Consider the following 20217-nt stretch of genomic DNA (forward strand, 5'->3'; position numbering starts at 1 on the left):
CAAGTATAAATTGATGAAAATGCATGAGAAAATAAGTGTCGGTGTAAAAGAGCACCGAGCGTAATGTTCTCATTTCCAGCTCCCTCTCAGCCCCAAATGCTTGGTGAAATAACTTCTGCCCCCTGAGTTCAAAGATAACGTACACACACTATTTAGGAAAATAATATTAGAATTTTCATTCTTTTAGCTGTGCCATTTTGGGCTTTCGTCTTATAAATTCAACAGTGTTAGGTTAGTGATTTATTGGTTGGCACATCTCCAAGGAAAAGAGAGGCAGAGCGGAGAAGATTCGGCAGTTAATTATCCTATTTTTGAACAAGCAGTAGGCTAATAATATGCGGCATTGTTATTTTGTTGGACACACACATTACATGGAACAGGCACCCAAGGTCCTAGAGAAATGTCCTTTTTTCATATCAATGAACATTGCTTCATATCCATAAGAAGAGAATCGATTATACAGGAGCATAATTATTACTTTTATAAAACCTTTCCAAAACCATGTCTATCATGACAAATACATCTAGAGCTAAATTTTTGTTATAACAGTGATGCAATAGGTTTTCTTCTAAAATGGAATCAAGCCAAAAGAACAATAGGCCCCTAAAAGGGGATTTCCATTTCGAATTGTTATATAGAAGTACTCATCTAAGTAATTCATGGGCTAGAGGTAATTCCTTTGAAACATTCAAATCCTTATCAATGAAGTGTCTGCAAAAACGATAAATATTTAGATGTATGAGGGAGTAAAACAAACAAGGCAAATAAACAACTCTCCGATAGCTCACATATTTAAAAGAAAGTCTCAAAGGGAATACTTATTAAGGCTCAAAGGGTAGCCATACTTGACACTATTCTCCCTTGCGTGAGACAGAGACTCATAAGTGAAATCAAGGACAATCAAAATGTCAGCTCTCTGGCTTATACTCCACATAAAGCTGATGAAAATTGCTTAAGTGAGTAGCATGGTTTCCTGATATTTCATCCCAGAATTAGACAGACCTAAGCATCTTGGCACAGGTGGACAACCCCAGGCCCTCCCTGTAAGTGCAAGCTCCCTAACCACACGGCAAAGAGAACAGCAAAATATATGCGTTCTCTGTAGGCAGGCAGACACCAAAGAGAAAGGAGGGGGCTGAGTTTTTTAAAAAAAAATTATTTTTTTCAACTTTTATTTATTTTTGGGACAGAGAGAGACAGAGCATGAACGGGGGAGGGGCAGAGAGAGAGGGAGACACAGAATCGGAAACAGGCTCCAGGCTCTGAGCCATCAGCCCAGAGCCCGACGCGGGGCTCGAACTCACGGACCGCGAGATCGTGACCTGGCTGAAGTCGGACGCTTAACCGACTGCACCACCCAGGCGCCCCTGAGGGGGCTGAGTTTTAATGTCAATGTTTTCCACTCAGTTCAAGAATCAGACACTTTCTGTGAGGAGGGGTCGAAAAGTGATCCAAGTGTTACTTGCTTGGGTGCTCTTCTTCTCAGAGTTTAGCCTCTCTGGAAAGGAGTTCACCCCCATCAAGAACACTAACATGCAAGACACGTTATGTGCAAAAGGAAAATCCAGCGACTCAAAGGATATGGAAGATGCCGGATATTTTTGGCTGTCCAGAAGTGATTCCCCTTTCTTTGGTAAACGACATGGATCTTCCTTTGGGGAATTCATTTCACCTCTTCTATGCAGTCTTGGTGGGGATATGACTCAATATCCCCTGTGCTTTCCAAACTGAGGGATAGATACATGACACAAATAGTTTCCCAAACTTTGTTGTATCCCAGTCACCTTGAGGACTCCTTAAAATACAGGTTGCTGGATCCACCACCACATTAGATCTGGGATAGGGCCCAAATATTTACATTTCTAACAAGTTCCCAGGTGATTTCTGGTGTGGCTGTTATGGGAACCACACTTTCAGTAACAGTATTCTAAGCTATGCCCATTGGATTCTCCCTCCTTCAACTTTAATTCGGGACACAAAGACAAAAATGATGGTTCATTCCTTCCAGCCCTTGCTCTGAGAAGATGATACAATTCTTTCTGCCAGGATTTCTGGAGCCACCCAGTTTTCTGTCCATCCTTGAGTCAGTTTCTGCAACTTATCTAATAATTCTGGGTAATATCCTTAAAATACTCCTCAGCTATAATTCCCAAATCCCTAAAGGATATATAAGCAAGTACAACTTGGTGCCATGCACATAATATTTTTTTCAATATATATTTGCTGTCTTAACCAATATGAAGGGTTCAGAGACAATCTTCTATAAAGAGAGGACAAAGTTTTATCACAAATCAGGATTGGCCCCCGAAACACCTGCCGTGATATCGTGCTCTTGCAACATAGAATGGTTTTGGCCCCACTATTCCAAATCCAAGGCCATCTTCTATTTTAGATACCCATCAATATATAAGTGGTCATTTACTTTTGCAGTGTGACTAACCTTGCTGAGATACAGAGTTCTTTGACTATTTGAAAAGTCTGGAGGACTCTACGCAGGACAAATACACATGCATACAAAACAATTACAACAGATGTGATAAAATTCAAGATGAATCATCTAAGGTTCTGTGGACACCACGTTGGCAGCTCCTGTTAGCAATTCAACTCATCCAATGATAATAAGATTGTGTTTGAAACCTCTCTGTCTTGGATGCTTCAGTGTTAGCCCTTTTAGATGCACCTTATCAAGATTTTCCTTCATGATGACTGTGTACATTTGGTGATTAGCTCCTTAAAAACTATCTTGCACAAAAATGGGGGGTAATATAGACACAGAGAACTGGTGGTTGCCAGAGGGGAGGGCTTTGGGTGATGGGAAAAAGGGATGGAGAGGAATGGGAGGTACACGCTTCAGTTATGGAATGCATAAGTCATGGGGATGAAAGGCACAGCATGGGGAACATAGTCAATGGTATTGTTATAGTATTGTATGGTGACAGATGGTAGCTACCCCTTTGGTGAGCATAGCCTAACATATAGACTTGTGGAATCACTATGTTGCACACCTGAAATGAATGTAACATTGTATGCCAATTATACCTCACTTATTTTTTATTTAAAAAAATAATGTTTATTTATTTTTGAGTGAGGGATGGAGGGAGGGAGAGAGAGAGAGAGAGCAAGCAAGCGCCGGGGAGGGGCAGAGAGAGAGAGGGGGAGACACAGAATCAAAAGCAGGCTCCGGGGTCTGAGCTGTCAGCACAGAGCCCAATGTGGGGCTCGAACGCACAGACCATGAGATCATGACCTGAGCTGCAGTCAGACTCTTAACTGACTGAGCCACCCAGGTGCCCCTCAATGAAGCCTCACTTAAAAAAAAAAAAACAGTAATGTTGCATAGCTGAAGAATGTACAGTTATCAGGCCACACATTCATCCATAACCTGGGGTGGGTCCCAAACTGTTTTCTGAGAAAAATTTCAATCCTAATAATCTGTATTTTCTTGTCCTTCCACCATGCAGAGGTGTGATCATTGTCTATCACGCAGGTTCTGCTAAGCCACCACACCTTCAGTAAGATGATATAAACTTTAATACTAGTATAATTAACTCTTTAAGCACTGACTCTTCATTTTCATAGCAGCCCTTTCTGTGTACTCTAGGTTCTTGGCACTGAACATAACCTTGAAACAATTTCTCTTCCAAGCTTACTAAAAGCATACATGTGAGAAATAATATTCATGGAAAATTAGGAGAAATGTGGTCTATCTCTTTCTCAAGAACCTTGAGTCTTAATACTCAAAGTTACCCTTTGGATTGCTAAGAAAAAGGAAAAAAAAATATTACTCATTGAGAAGTCACTTTCTTTTATTTTAAGAATGTTGACTGTTAGTACTACATTCCTCAATGTTCTCTTCATGACAACCCATTGGATTCAGATATACACACTTGTATATTTCTGCCTAGGAAGAGTAGTGTATCTCCTTATTAAATGGTTTCGCTTCACCATTTGTGGACATCCTGAATTATATAATTGGCAGTATTTCTCTCTGTTCCTTTGTTAGCAGAAATCTCTGAGCCAAAATTGTACATCTAAACAAAGTGAATAGATCTGTTGGCAAACATTTTGTAAACTTACTCAGATACTCACTCAACAAGTACTTATTGAACATGTACTATGGACCATGCTCTGTAATAAGCAGTAAGGATTCACTGGTAAGAATTCAGGCTGTCCTAATATAACTTACATTCTAGACAAATGGAATGCTGGCATTTTTTTTCTCCTCAATTTCTTCTCCTCAGTGTTCACTTTGTGTGTACATTTGATAAACTGTCTCAAGTTCTTTTAAGGATGAAATACGCTATATGTAAATGAAATAAACTAGAATATAGAACATCAAGCTATTAAAATGAGGCTTGAGTAATAAAGAAATAATAAATATAGAGAGGTGAAAATATTTTAAGCACCTAGAAAAACATGTTATTTATATCAAGTTTTAAAATACTACCATTTTCCCAATTAAGTAAATTAACAAATACCATGGAAAATTAAGTGCCTAATAAAATCTTAAAGGTAAAGTTAAACATGTCTCTTTCTTTAGTATTTGAATGTAAAAGGCCGGGAAATAATTTTTTCCCAAACAAGATAGACTTATACATTCAACCTCAATTAAAGATTTTTTTTTCAGGATGGCATACTCACAAAGGGTCAAATGCTTTCATCTTCCCACAGAAATGGCTCTAGCAATGAAATCTTCATTAAGATAGAATTTAAAAATATCACAAATAAAATCAGGGAGTGGAAAACAGATTAAAGTGCAAATTGAGTTGTTTTTAAGTTTGTTGGGCACTAGGAAATTTAACTCAGTGCACCAACTCATTAGAACTTATACAACAGATCATAAATTATGAATAACTCCTTCTAGCATTGAAATGTGGGAGGTGGCAACCATCACCTCTGAAACACATGTTTATTCTTTTTTATGGAAGTGGAACGGTACCTCACCTAATCAACCATCCATCCACCCATCTATCTACCCATAATTCTGTTAAGGGTTCAGCGAGGAGGAAGAATTAAAATATGGAACCTTTCTTATTTTCAGTAGGAAGACTCAAGTAACCTTCTATGTAAAAAAAACCAAAACAATTTTATGTATTTGTAAGACATTGTGGTACACTAAATAAGAAAATTCTAGGTATTTTTATGAAATGGAAGCTACTCAATAAAGAATGAAATTCACTTCGATAAATATTTTTTGAGGACTTACGATGCTCTAAGTGTTTTGGAAAATAAGACTAAGAACTAGCCCCTACCCTTTGAAAATTTACAGTCTAATGGCTGACGGGGAATACATATAACTCATGCACAACTAACTGTAAAATGTGATCATCTGGCATGAAATTTTTTATATCTAATGAACAAATTCATCCAACTCCATTGTCAAAATACATAGTCTCTTCTTTTCTCCATTTCATTTACTGTTATCCTAAATCAAGCCTCCAGTAAATCCCGTCCTGCCAACTACAACTGCTTCCTAAGCAGATTTTTTGCTCCCCTCCTTTCTTTCATTAATCCACCTTACACACGTCAGCCAGAGTTATCTTTTAACCAGATCATGTCACATCCCTGCATACAGACCTCCAATAACTTCGGGGCACCTGGGTGGCTCTGTTGGTTAAGCATCCAACTCTTGATTTCAACTCAGGTCAAGATCTCAAGGGTTTGTGGGTTCAAGCTCTGTGATGGACTCTGTGCTGATAGCAGGGAGCCTGCCTAAGGTTCTGACTCTCTCTCTCTGCCCCTTCCCCATTCACTTCCCCTACTTGCTCACACATATGCTCTCTCTCTCAAAAATAAATAAACATTAAAAAAAAGACCTCGAATGACTTCTTACTCTATTTAAAATAAAATCCAACATTTTTATCATGGTCTTTAAGGCTCTCATCTCTGAGACTTCATATTTTATTTATTTGTTTATTTTATTGTCTTTCTGAGACTTCGTATTTTATTACTCTCCTGATTTACACATGACACATCAGAGACACTGGCTTTCATCAATCTCATTCCCATCTCTAAGCCTTTGCCCTTTTGGGGTGTCTTCCCAGAAGGCACTTCTCCCAATTCTTGTCATGATCCTTTGCTTCTTACCATTTAGTTATCTGCCCCAAAGTTACTTCCTTAATGACCCCTTTTCTTTTTTCTTTTCTTTTCTCTTCTTTCCTTTCCTTACCTTTAAAAAACATTTTTTTAACATTTGTCCATTTTTGAGAGACAGAGAAAGGCAGAGCATGAGAGGGGAGGGGGCAGAGAGAGGGAGACACAGAATCTGAAACAGGCTCCAGGCTCTGAGCCATCAGCACAGAGCCCAACACAGGGCTTGAACTCACGAACTGCGAGATCCTGACCTGAGCCAAAGTCAGATGCTCAACCGACTGAGCCACCCAGGCGCCCCTGATGCTTTTTCTTTAAAAACTCTATAAAATCATATATTTTTTTCATTATGGCTAAAAAAAATTATCTTTTTAACTTCTATGTATTCGGCCTCTTTCTTCTGGAATCTCTATGAGGTCTTTTCAGTTTATCTGCATTCTGTATTTCCCTTCTGCAAGTCCCATGAGGAAAGAACTGTGGCTGCCTTGTCCACGTGGTTTCCTCAAAGCCCAGGGCAATGTGTGGCATGATGTAGGTGTGCCAGAATGCACTTCCCAAAGGTGGCCACAGTTAGATTTTGCATCCCACATGCTCCCCTAGAATCTTGCTACTGTCTCATCAAGTGGTAGAGTCTAATTCCCCTCCCTGTGAATCTAGTTAGCTTGGTGATTCCCTTATAACCAGTGGAATGCTAGAAAAGTGAGGCGTTGTGTTTTCTGAGCCTAGGTGACTCATCTTCCATCTTGCTACCTTGAATATTCACTCTTGAACCCATCAACTTCTTGTAAGCATTTCAACTCCCCAAAGCCACCATGTTGTAAGGAAGCCCAAACTAGTCCACATAGCGATATCACATGGAAGGGCCTTGGGGCTGCCAAAGAGACTGCAGTGCAAAGATAGCTCCCCATTCTTCTGGCTCCTGACTACAATAACGGGAGACACCCTAAGCCTAGCCAAGTCTTTTCCCAATTTCTGACCCATACAACAATGAAATCGAACAAAGTGTTATTTTCCACCATTAACTTTCAGAGTGATTTGTTATGCAACAATAGTTAATGGGAACAGTGGATGTTAAATATTTGATGAATAAATGAATCTTGAAATGAACAAACATGTATGAAGCAGAGTCTGAGGCTATAAAATAGATAAGCAAAAGGCTCTCTGAGAATCCAGGTAAGATGGCCTTCTGCACAAATAGTTATAATATGCCCTGTTAGATGATACAGTTGGATAAAGAAACCACAAGGGTAACGCAGAAGAAAGAGAAATTAATCTTGCCTGCCCGGCTTGGGGGGAGGCTTCCCATTATGAGTAACAAAAAGCTGTACCTTGAGTGATAAGGAGGGGTTCTCTAGGTTGAGAAGAAAAAATATTCCAGACAGAGGAAATTGCAGGAGCAAAAAGACAGGATGAAATGAGAATTTTGTTTCTTTCTCCCTTCTTTTAAAAATTATCAAAAGGCAATGGTATGCAGCCCTGTCCTCTAACTTGATAGTCTTAAAAATTTTTTTTAACGTTTATTTATTTTTGAGAGAAAGAGACAGAGCATGAGTGGGAGAGGGGCAGAAAGAGAGGGAGACAGAACTGGAAGCAGGCTCCAGGCTCTGAGCTTTCAGCACAGAGCCCAACGCAGCGCTCGAACTCATGAGCAGCGAGATCATGACCTGAGCTGAAGTCAGGTGCTTAACCAACTGAGCCACCCAGGCGCCCCTCTAACTTGATAGTCTTAAGAGTCAATATTCATACTTTGAGAGAAAGCATCTGATTTTTCCCATCTTAAACATATTAGCAGAAAAAATGCAAAAGTAGTATGTGATGATAATACATGTTTTTATAACAGCATTAATATTTTTATTTTTTCAATTTTCATTGAGAAGTGGGATATAGAACATTGACTGGGCTATTAGGCAAGTGAGTGTGGGATTTATGGGCTTGAGCAAGAAATGCCCTATGACCAAAGAAATGTGGTTTGGGTGATGACACCCAGTAAATAAACATTTACGCTGAGTATGGGTATGAATTAATTAATTTACCCACTTGTAACAAGCAATTGGCTTGAAGTAGATTCCAATGTCCAGCACATTCAAATTCATTAACCAGCTTTCTCCTACCAAAATCATGACACTGACAAAATATTTTAAAGTGGCCTTAACTTTTATAATTCTTAAAAATCAATCTGATTTTTTACATGGTCATCTGCAAAATTTAGCAGATATGATTTAAAAAACAGCAATTTCTTTAATAACATTTAGGTAAAATTTATTTGTTTAGGAAGTTTAGATAATGGAAAACTCAACTGAGTGTTGCAGAAAACAAATGTCTTTACTCACAATGTTTTTTTGATCTCCACAACCAACGTGGGGCAAGAACTCATAACCCCAAGGTTAAGAGTTGCACTCTCTACCAGCTGAGCCAGCCAGGTGCCCCTGCTCACATTTCTTTTTAACCCAGTCTTATTACTCCTAAAGCATCTGAGCAACATGATAAAAAAAGTTAATATTAAAAACGACATCAACAGGTGCTTTTTCTGAGAGCATATATATAGAAGCCACAGTAGGAGATGCTTCAAACATACTACTTTATTTTTATCTTTGTAACTAGAGTCCACTGAGATAAAGAAATGCGAGAGAAATGGAGCAGGGACAGAGTTGGAAATAATCTTCGCAAAGGAAACTTGGTCCTTTCTTTTTTTGTCAGGACAGGTCAGTATTTTTGTTCAACCTTTGCTAAGAGTATGTGCCAAGCAAATGTCACCTAACATACTGCCTAACTTTGCAATAAGAATTTCTGCAAAAGGGGCACCTGGGTGGCTCAGTCGGTTAAGCATCCGACTTCGGCTCAGGTCACAATCTTGCGGTTCGTGAGTTCAAGCCCTGCATTGGGCTCTGTGCTAACAGCCTGGAGCTTGGAACCTGCTTCAGATTCCTCTCTCTCTCGGCCCTTCCCCAATTAACACTTTGTCTCTCTCTCTTTCTCTCTCAAAAAATAAATAAACATTAAAAAATTAAAAAAAAAAAAGAATTTCTGGCACAAATAAAGAAACAAGACTCAGAAATTAAATAACCTGTCTAGCTCCACCTAGGTCTTAAGTGAAAGGGCCAAAATCTGACACACGCCTGATTCTGATGCTTTGCTCTTTCCATGTGTTACAATTAAATAAAAAAAAAAAAATTAAACATAGATTTACCTTCATCCGACACAGTGAATAATGTGTACAGTACTTAGTATGCTGCATGCCCATCAGGCATAAATAATTGATGTAAATACTAATACAAATACACATTCGGAAACTTAGATGTCCATGGTTAATGGGAGAAGCTCTGTGGGCATGTACTGGTGGTTGGCAGGTGGGATGCAGCAGAGAGGAAGTGATTAGGATGGCTTCCTAAGAGCCCATCCAAAACCAAAAATCTGGATTCCATTGATTCTTCTCTTAACTTCACTGTTAAATAATAGCTTAATCTTCTCATAGGGTATGGGACTTAAGGGGCAAACGTGCCCTTTCCTCTTCTCTTAACAGCTGGAAGCATGAGAAAAATAGAGGTGTGGATTAGGGAACCCAGACAGGGAAGAGGGCTGCTCTCTATTCTCTGAGATGGTTGTATTTTTACCCAGCTATCTCAATCTCCCCTTTAATTAAAAAGATCTTCCGATGCTCACTTCCTTTGAAGGGAGAGAGATGGCTGTCTATGTGGGAAAGAACTCAGTTCAGGCTCTTTTATTTTCCTGATCATTTGTGAACTTCAGCACGGACACAATTGGAATGAATATGTAGTTTCGCCTCCTGTCTATGTCATCAACCATTTTGTTCACATGGTGTTTTCCCTGCTCTTTTGTTCTGCTGGATTTTACATATCCTTCAAAACATAGCTCCGGGGGTGCTTCCTCTGAGATGCCTCTCCTTCTACGGAACTGCTCTCCCAATTCCCAAGGCTGAGCTGGCATGTCTTCTCTGTGCTTCTCACTGGCTTCTGTACGCCTCCACTGCAGGCAAGGTGGCAATGTCCAGTTTATCCATCTTGTCCTGGAGGTGATTCCTAGCAGCACCCCCTTCCTCTTCTCAGTTTACAGAATAAATTATATGGTCACCTTGACCATACAGTCGATCCCAGTGTAACTGATGGCTAAGTTTTCCAAACTCTAAACAGACTGTGTTGTGGGCTCTTTAAGGGCCCTTACTGTTTTGTATTCATCTGTGTATTAGTGCTGAGGGCAGCCCCCACTGCTGAATAAAGATATGACAAATTAGTGGATACCACGAGTAACTTCCCTACAGACAGGAAGCAGGAATGTCAATCTTTACTCAACTAATAGCCAAGTCCTGAAAGTGGCAACATCATACATACTAAATAAAAATCTCCTTTGATCTTCTAAATTTACCACTTAGAGATTAATTTGGAACTAATGGTACAGGAGCAAAGAATTACCTGAGATTTTAGCTGTTTGCCCGAGGGTAGATTAACTAAAACCCACTGAGCTTCCATACCCATAGGGTAGTTGTGAAGTAACAGCTGTTTAGATGGTAGCCTTAGGATAAAGGGGAAGATAACAAAATCCAGCTCTTTGGGTGAGAGGGGGTAAAGGAAGGCAGACAGACAAGGGAGCAGCATTTTGAACAGTATGAAAAAAAATACAGACTCTCCTGTGATAAGAGAGAGAGGAGCCAAGACATGTGGTTGAATAGGGAAGGGACGGAGACTGAAACTTTGGCAAAGGTATCATTCTTCTTCATCTAAGAGCTTGAAATAAGGGGAAACACCATCTAACAGATTTGCTGAATAGTAACAGAGTTCCTAGACACATCTTTACAAAGCAAGAGGGTGGTGACTAGTAGTAGCAGGGGCAGAAATGCCAAGTGGTTCTTGCTCTGACAGAATTATTTTGGTTACTGGCAAAAGTTTTGATTCTGCTTCTAAGCGCTGTCATGGAATTGCTCAATGTTTTACAGAAGGCAAAAGTGGCCTCCTGGGAGCATTTTTTGAGCCTTTCAATTTCTTTAAGCTACTCACGAATTCAGGATGAGGTGAGTGTAAGACTGCATGTAAAATTTTGCTTAAAAAATGAAAGTATAATTTATATTTATTGTAATTCACTTTTGGTATGCAGTTCGGTGAGTTTTAACAAATCAATGTGGACATGTAACCACTGTCACAGTCAAGACCTAGAATAATTCCCTCACCCCTGAAAGTTCTCCCATGTGCCTAAACAGTCAACCTCTCCATCTACTCTGGCAACAGTGACCACTGGTTTTTGTCTCCAAAGCCATGCTTTTTTCAGCAATGCCATATAAATGGATTCATACAGCACATCATGCTCATTGCACTTGAAAGCCAGTTTCTAAATATATGTAAAATGTATGCTAAGAATTGGTTAATACATTTTAAAAGCATTGTGTGGATTATGGCTATTAATATTTGGAAAAAAAACCCTTTACTATTTTTCTTTAAAAAGCATTTAAACTTCTATAATATTAAATGCTGCCTAGAACATATGAAACAATTTTAATGTGTTTAATTAGAAGTAATGGGCCATTCTTTGACTTTTTTGAATTGAGGCTATTGCAATAAAATATTTACTACTGTAAGTAATAGCATTCAACTGAAAGCCCTATTTTTAAAAATAATTGGTTAATGCATTTTAAGTACCACTAAGTGATACAGAAAAGCTAACCATTCTTTAAAATATGCCAACTGGCTATTTCTTCTTGAATACCATGCCTGCTCGCATTCTCTAGAGTCTTTTCCAATTTTACTTTGCTTAAGGAGAAAAAACATTCTATTTTCACTCCAGTCTTTTTTGAAAATATGTGGATTATAAGCCAATGAATGAATGAATAAAAGAACAGTAAAACACCAACACTTGGTGTAATACCACTGAACACTCAAAGGGGCAGGGCATTTCTGTTTATTCAGAAACCGCTGTTTCCTGCAGGGAGAAAAAGCACAGTAACTTTTCTCAGTACTGGATGATACAGATACAAAACAAAACAACAAAATAGCAAACAATAACAACTTTGCCCAGTCCCGATGCTAGTAATTTCAAAGGTTAGAATATTTGCATACTAGGAGACTTATGCTGACTTTTACTTAATAAATCGATTCTTATCTATCTGTCTATCTATCTATTATATATAATTTGTTGTCAAGTTGTTTTCCACACAACACCCTGTGTTCAACCCAACAGGTGCCCTCCTCAATGCCCATCACCCACTTTCCCTCTCCCCCATGCCTGATCGACTCTCAGTTTGTTCTCAGTATTTAAGAGTCTCTTATAGTTTGCCTCCCTCCCCCTTTTTAACTATTTTTTCCCTTCCCCTCCCCCATGGTCTTCTGTTAAGTTTCTCAGGCTCCGCATATAAGTGAAAACATACGGTATCTGTCTTTCTCCACCTGACTTAATAAATTGATTCTTTATAAATTATGACTGTTAGTCATTTAACAAAGACTGTAAAAACAGGATTGTCTACTCATAGTGTAAATTTCCATCAGCTTCAGAAGTAAGGTGTTGATGCTCTACCATGTAATGTTATGTACGTTTCAAGACAATTCTAAGGCCATGGTTTCACAGCTACCATGTCATGCTCAGAACACCTAAATTTCTATCTATAGCTCAAGGTTTTCTCCTGAATTCCAGGTTCATTTAGTCAACTTCTGTATGCTCATATATCCAGTTGGGTTTCCAACAAGCAATTCAAACACAAACAATCCTAAATAGCACTTGGATTTGCACTGACTTCTGCTCTTTCTGTAATGTTCTCTCTCTCACTGAATAGGTCTACCATGGTCCGTGATGTCTAAGCTGGAAATTTAGGATTCATTCTTGCCTCTCAAGTTTTTGTCAAATCAGTGATTTCATCAACAACTCCTATATCCTGTGGATTTAACCCCTTCTCATACTCAATGCTTCTCTCCATTCTCACTGCCATTTCTTCAGTTCAGGCTAGAACAGTCTCATGTTCAGACTGGTGAATTACTACTAAGGGAGGTTCTTCCCTCAAGTCTTTCTGCCACTCCAATCCATGTTCTGTTGCCACCATTGTGCTTTTTTAAAGAAAATAATCAAAATTAAATTTGATCTTTTAATTCTGCTACTTTGATATTACTCTGTTGTTTCTCACTGCCTATGGAATAAAGCCCAAACTTCTTGATTTAGCTTACCATCATTCTCAGTAAGATTCCTGCTCACCTCGATAGCCCTATTCTGTCTGCATTCCCCCTTGCCGGACACTTCACACTTGAAGTAAACTGAAGCTACTCAGGTATTTATGCCTTCCTCTGCCTGAAGCATTCTTCTTCAGTGAACTCTAGTCATCTTTCAAGTCTTGCTGTACATATTACATTCTCCAGAAGTCTGCTCAGATCCCTAATTTGGAGATGGAGCCTTCTCTGGTAATCACAGAACATATTGTACTTTACCAATTGAGTTTTACTGCACTTGTCTGTATACCCTGAAAAGCTACCAACAAAAGGATGGACTTCTCTGACAAAAATTAAATATCTAGTTCCTAGCACAGAGTAGGTGCTCAAAATATTTTCCAATCACTGAATGACCACTTGATTTTAAGACCTTAAGAATCACTATTTACATTGTAAGCTCTTGTAATCTATTCAGAACAGCTTTTCTAAGACCTCTGCTGGGAAGTAATTCCTTTAGTACCTTAGTTTGAGATGCTCTCTTGACCTCAAAGCAATAACCCTGATTTCTTCAAAGCGATTCTGTAATTTAGTTGTCTCAGTGACTTAGATTCTCATTACTATGCCTGATGCGTTAATTACAAAGCTGTTATTGTGCTGATATAAAACCTTACAAACCAGGTAGAAGATAATTATTCATTGTGTGATTGTGTGATTTACACAGTAGACATATTTATTAATTTTTGCGATTTTTAAGACATATTTAATCCTTAATTTCTTTTCCTGATTTAGACTTTATTTTTTTACAATTATTTTTCTTGATTTGGGCTTTAAATAATAAAGTATATGTATATACTGGCTTAATCAAAAGTGTATTTGCCACCAGCATTTCCTACACTAGGCTGGAGAAAGCTTTCCTATTTATAAGTTCCTCATGCAGTGACAAACCCAAGTTCATATACAAAAGATAAAGAAAAAGGAAAAGAAAAAAACCTAAAAAACGAATGGATTTACAATCCTGCCATAAATACCCTATCAAAAATTTTGTCTTCTATTTTCAAATGTGTCATTTGTTCCCCCAAATGAGATTTGAATCTCGACGTTTTAAGTCAGAACAGCCAATGATTCAACAACCACAATAAATCTATCATTTAAAGTGCTTCCTCAATTTGGCTTAAGGCTGTGACCAAGTCAAGAGGGACAGACATGGGGCTTTTGCTGCCAAGTGATGGCTGAGGCCCACTCTCATTTCACATGAACTTGGAGAAGATTCAAAAGTGTAACTTGCTCAATAATTGCTTCTAGCAGCGTTTCCCCTAAGCATCAAGGCTCCGACTCATCAGTACTTTTGCTGTCCAAAGAGATAAAAGCAAAATCCAAATAATCAGACCCGGTAGTATGTACTGAATGTTTGAGTCTCCCCAAAATTCATGTGTTAAATCCTAATCCCCAATGTGATGGTATTAAGAGGCTGGGCCTGTGGGAGGTGATTAGGTCATGAGCAGGGAGCCCTCCTGGATGAGATTAATGCCCTTATGAGACCCCAGAGGGCTCTCTTGCTCTCTGTCTGTCATGTGAGGATGTAAGGAGAAGACTGCCATCTGAACTTGACCAACTTGATCAGAACTTGACCAACTTGATCAGAACTTGACCAAGCTGGCACCCTGATCTTGGATGACCACACCCAGAGCTGTGAGAAATACATTTCTGTTGTTTATAAGCCATCTGGTTTATGGTATTGTGTTATAAAAGCTCAAACTAAGATACTTGGGAGGGACTGCAACACTATGGACCCTCTTCATAAACATGTTTCCTCTTTTTAACCCTATTTTTACATCTAAAAGCTTTCTTATTCATAAAAGAGATGTTACAAATACTTATAACAAAGTGGAGGGTCAGTAGTCCTGAAATGGATAGAAGTAACACTGATGAACATGATACATTGTTAAGAGTAAATCGTTTTCCTCTTTCTACTTAAAACATCATGCCAGTTTGAAAAAAACCCAAACAAACAAACAAACAAACAAACAAACAAAAAAACGTAATCCCAAATTCTCATTGGATACAGGCCTGCCAAAAGAAAAAAAAAATCCATATTCCCCAATCTCCCTTGCATTTCAGTTTGGTCAGCTAACTAATTTCTGCCCAATAAGGCATAAAGGAAATAACCGTATGGAACTTCTGAGACGTTCCTAAAAAGAGGAAGAAGTGTACCCTGATTTCTACCTGCCTCCTTCCTGTCACTGGGAGATGACATTGAGGAGCTAAAGCCATGGCAACCATCTTGGTTCAGGATGTGAACAGTAAAGCAAGATAAAAGAGGTCTGTGTTTTGGACAACTGTGGATTCCAGACAGCCCCAACTGCCTACCTTGAGAGACATCAACCAGCCAACGAATCACCCAACCAAAAGGCATCTGTCTTTCTTAGTCACTGTTACTTTCAACATCTTATTTGTAAAATATCCTTATTCTTACCAATTAGTATATCTGCAAATAACAGACATTATGCTAAATGCTAGCTGTATAGTAACTATGCAACATAGGAATTATTATCTCTTTTGTGAGTGAGGAAATTAAGATTCAAAGGTGTTACATAATAGATCTAATGACACCAAGGTAGTAAGGAGCCGAGTCAGAAGTCCCAGATCAGATTCTGGAATTTATACTCTCTTTTCCTGTATTACCCCATTACTCTATAATGTGGGAGTAAATCCCTCTTTGTGTGCCTCTTGCTAAAACTCTTAATCTTCTTATCCTCTTTTGAAATTAAGATTAAAAACCTCTGCCTACTATAGGCACTACTGCGAGGACAAGTGGGTTTATTATTGTGTAAAACACTGAAATCCTTGGGACTTAACTACTATTTAATTTACGTACACAGTTAAAACTATTTAAAACTTTTTTAACACGAAAAGTCAGCAGTTACATGAGAAGACTTAACTTCCAGTACAGACACAATTAACTAATTTGTGCCACAAGCCTTTACTTGTTTCAACTGGTTTACAAAATTAAACTCCAAATCACTAATTAACTTCCTATTCCAGAAATCTATTCTGTGAGGTCCAGCATTTAGCTGGATTGTGTTTAATCACTCAGTTCATAATTTTGCCCTGTCATCCTGCTGTGGCTCCTTTTTAATGGAAGTGTCTCCCACTAAATACTGGAGGAATTGCAGATTGTATTATCATACCAACTCACAAAAATACCTTGGTGTCTTGGTAATATAAAAGCAGTTCAACTTGGTTGTTGGCAATAAGACTTTGTAATTTAAAAAAAATTAATCCATTTATTTTTTTGACCTAATGTTTTATTGTTTGTTTTCCCTCATCTCCAAAAGAGTAATCTGGATTCCATGACTTCAAAGGCTGAGATGGCCTCTAAAATTCTGGGCTCCTTATACAAAATGTGACATTGAAAATACTTAGTGGTTATATCTAGAGTCAGGGATTAAAATCTTGGCTTATATGACTTTAGGCAAATTGTATTATCTAAGTTTTATTTTCCCCATTAGTAAAATGGAGATGATAATATGATCTATACATCACAGAGTTGCAGAGATGTTTAAAAAAGGTAATGCACACAGAGCTCTATATTAGTTTCCTCTTGCCTTTTTTTTTTTAATTTATTAATTTACTTTTGAGAGAGAGAGCCAGCTTGAGGAGGAACACAGAGACAGGGAGAGACAGAGAATTCCAAGCAGGCTCCACACTGACCGTGCACAGCCTGATGTGGGGCTCAAACCCATGAACTGCAAAATCATGACGTAAGCCAAAACCAAGAGTTGGACGCTTAACTGACTGAGCCACCCAGGTGCCCTAATTTCCTCTTGCTTCTATAATAAATTACTACAAATTTAGTAATTTGGCTTAAACAGCACAAATTTATTACAACATAGTTCTGGAAGTCAGAGGTCCAGTATGGGTCTTGCTGGCCCAAAATCAAGGTATTATCAGGGCTGCGTTCCTTGGGAAGGTTGAGAATTACTAAACGCTCCTTCATGTTGTTGTCAGAATTCAGTTTGTTGTAGCTATGGGACTAAGGTCCCTGTTTTCTTACTGGCTGTCAACTGAGGGCTGTTCCCATCTTAGAGAGTACGGCAAATTTATTTGCTCATGGCTCCCTTCCACCATCTTCCAAACCAAAAATACCAACTGAAGTCCCTCTGAAGTGTGAAATCTCTCCTGCCTTATCTTTGCTTATCATATGTTTCTGACAAACTCTTTTGCCTTCCTCTTCCTCTTACAAGTATTCAGGTGATTACTTTGAACCTACACACATAATCCAGGATAAACTTCAAATTTTAAAGTCATCTGCTTACCAACCTTTATTCTATCTTCAACTTTAATTACCTTTGGTCATCTATGTAACACAATCATAGGTTTACAGGAAAAGGACACGGACATCTTTGGGGTCAATATTCCACCTATCACAAGCTCTGAGCATAATACCTGGCATGCAGTTAAGTACTCAATAAATAATAATAATAGCCAATACTTACACTTACTCACTGACAGGTAATGACCTAAGTGCTGTATAGATATTTATGTATTTCATCTAGCTAACAAGCCTTATAACATACTAATTATCATCTTCATTAAAAATGAGAAAATGAGACACCAAATGGAAAGCTTTACACTGAGGAAGTAAAAGGCTGAATGAAGATTTGAACCTGGGCAGTCAGTCCGCTCTATAAGTGATACCTTTAAGTCTCATTCTTCCTCTTCATTATTACAATAGTCAGGAAACCAAGCAAGCCTTTGTCTAAACTGAAACCAGGAATGAGAAGTTATTTCAATACAGGGAAATGGCAACATTGGTATTTATTTGGCATATGCTCTCATTATGTCTTCTCTACTTTGTCCTGGGATGTTGGCTCATCTGAGTCTAGGACAGACCTTTCATCATTCTACTTTTGAGTCTTACCAGGTGACTGAGGAGAAAATCCTTGATAAAATAAGGTATTCTATGTAGGAAGAAGCTAGATGATATATCCAACCCTTTTCCGATTTCAAAAATTGATTACTATCTTCATGAAAGTATTACAGACTCGGGGCGCCTGGGTGGCTCGGTCGGTTAAGCGTCCGACTTCGCTCAGGTCATGATCTCGCGGTCCGTGAGTTCAAGCTCCGGGTCGGGCTCTGTGCTGACAGCTCAGAGCCTGGAGCCTGTTTCAGATTCTGTGTCTCTCTCTCTCTGACCCTCCCCCGTTCATGCTCTGTCTCTGTCTCAAAAATAAATAAACGTTAAAAAAAATTTAAAAAATAAAAAAAAGAAAGTATTACAGGCTCAAAGTTACCACTGTCTTGGTTCTTCAACACCTCATATTCTACTGAAATGCTGCTGCTTCTCATTTCATACTAAGAATCCACTTTGACATCACTATGGAAAGTAAGAAGAGTACATCACCATTATTTCGGACAATAAAATACCTTTCATTCTCCTGCACGATCACATCTCCTCTCTTCCATGAACGGAGTGCTTTGGGAGAGGCTCTAGGTTTACAGTCCAAGCTGACCATGCTGCCCACTTGCACTTGAAGCAACTTTTTCATTGGAGTCTTTGAAAAATCGGGAGCAGAAGCTGAAAGGGAAGAAAGAATGAAAATTTACTCTTAATTTAACATTTTAAAATACCTGTAGGTTCAAAGGTTGACTTCATAATGACTTTTATTTATTTTTTAATTTAAATTTTAGTTGGGTTAACATACAGCCTAATATTGGTTACAACTACTTAAAATTTTTCTTTAAGGTGGATTTATTTTTTAGAGAGAGACAGAGTGTGAGCAGGGGAGGGTCAAAGAGAGAGAGAGAGAGAGAGAGAGAGAGAGAGAGAGAGAGAGAGAGAGAATCCAAAGCAGGCTCCAGGGTCTGAGCTGTCAGCACAGAGCCAGGCAAGGGGCTGGAACTCCTGAATTGCAAGGTCATGGCCCGAGGCGAAGTCAGATGCTCAACCAACTGAGTCACCCAGGCGCATGGGTTATAACTACATTCAAAGTTTCCTGGCACACAGATGTCAGTACTTGATTTACTTAATTGAGTGGGCACCACTCACAGGATTTCAAAGCTCAAAAAGTAATTCCTATCATTGTATGTTCCTAGAAGTTCTAAATCTTGGGATAATTTTTTATGTAGAAATTTCTAAACTTCACCATTAAGTTTTAAAATAGCTCAATCATGAGCGTATCAAAATGAAAAACATTTATCACAGAAAGTTAGTTCCATGCAGACAACAATAGGCTCATTGTCCCTTGTGATCTCTAAGACCCAGCATGTGGCACAGGGCCTGGCACTTAGGTGCTCAGTAAATGTTTTTAGAAGGAAGGCTGAGTATACTGAATTATTATCGTCTTGCATAAAACTGATCAACATCCATTATAAAATTTTCATATGCTTATGTTTAACTTCTGAGTTGGAGAAATCTATAATCTGCATTATTATATTAATGTTCAAGTATCACATTAAATATGATAACATGTAGAGAACATTATGTCTGCTGATAACGAACAGAATGTTGATCCCGAAACAACACCTGAACGTTCAAGATACATAATGATGTATCTTTGAATGAAATGATAGGTTAATCAGAAAATCAATCTTTCATTGCAAATGTAGAAAAAGTTAACTAAACATAGTGCATTTCTCCTAATGTCTAATACTCTGCCTTATAGCAAACCCGAGTGAATATAATTTATTTTTCTCGTAAGTGGAGATCATATAGTGAATTATATTGTGTGATTCTATATAAGAGTGTGGATAAAGAAGATACGTTATCAAGGGGTTGTTGGCCTTAAAAATTAAGATCTTAAAAGGACACTTTTGACTAAAAGTATTTTTCCCATACAAAAGCCTCATATAGCATTTTGGGTAGGAAATCATCCATTTTAAGATGAATAAACTATCACTCATAAGGCTAATTTAATACAAGAGATAGTAGTGCTTCAACTTAAGACTGTGTACAAATTCTACTCTCTTTTTGTTATAATACCCCACCTTC

General features: G+C 38.4%; 1 protein-coding gene across 3 annotated transcripts in view; it reads right to left on the reverse strand.

Moving 5' to 3' along the window:
• Positions 1 to 20217, reverse strand: part of CNTN3 (contactin 3) — a 343653-nt gene that overhangs the window by 72001 nt on the left and 251435 nt on the right. For all 3 annotated transcript variants that reach the window (XM_023249969.2, XM_023249968.2, XM_023249967.2), the window contains exon 11: positions 18654 to 18804. In XM_023249969.2, coding sequence (XP_023105737.2) covers positions 18654 to 18804 — 151 coding nt within the window. The remainder of the gene's footprint in view (positions 1 to 18653; positions 18805 to 20217) is intronic.

Source organism: Felis catus, chromosome A2, assembly GCF_018350175.1.
Source record: "Felis catus isolate Fca126 chromosome A2, F.catus_Fca126_mat1.0, whole genome shotgun sequence".
In the NCBI taxonomy this organism is placed as follows: Eukaryota; Metazoa; Chordata; class Mammalia; order Carnivora; family Felidae; genus Felis; species Felis catus.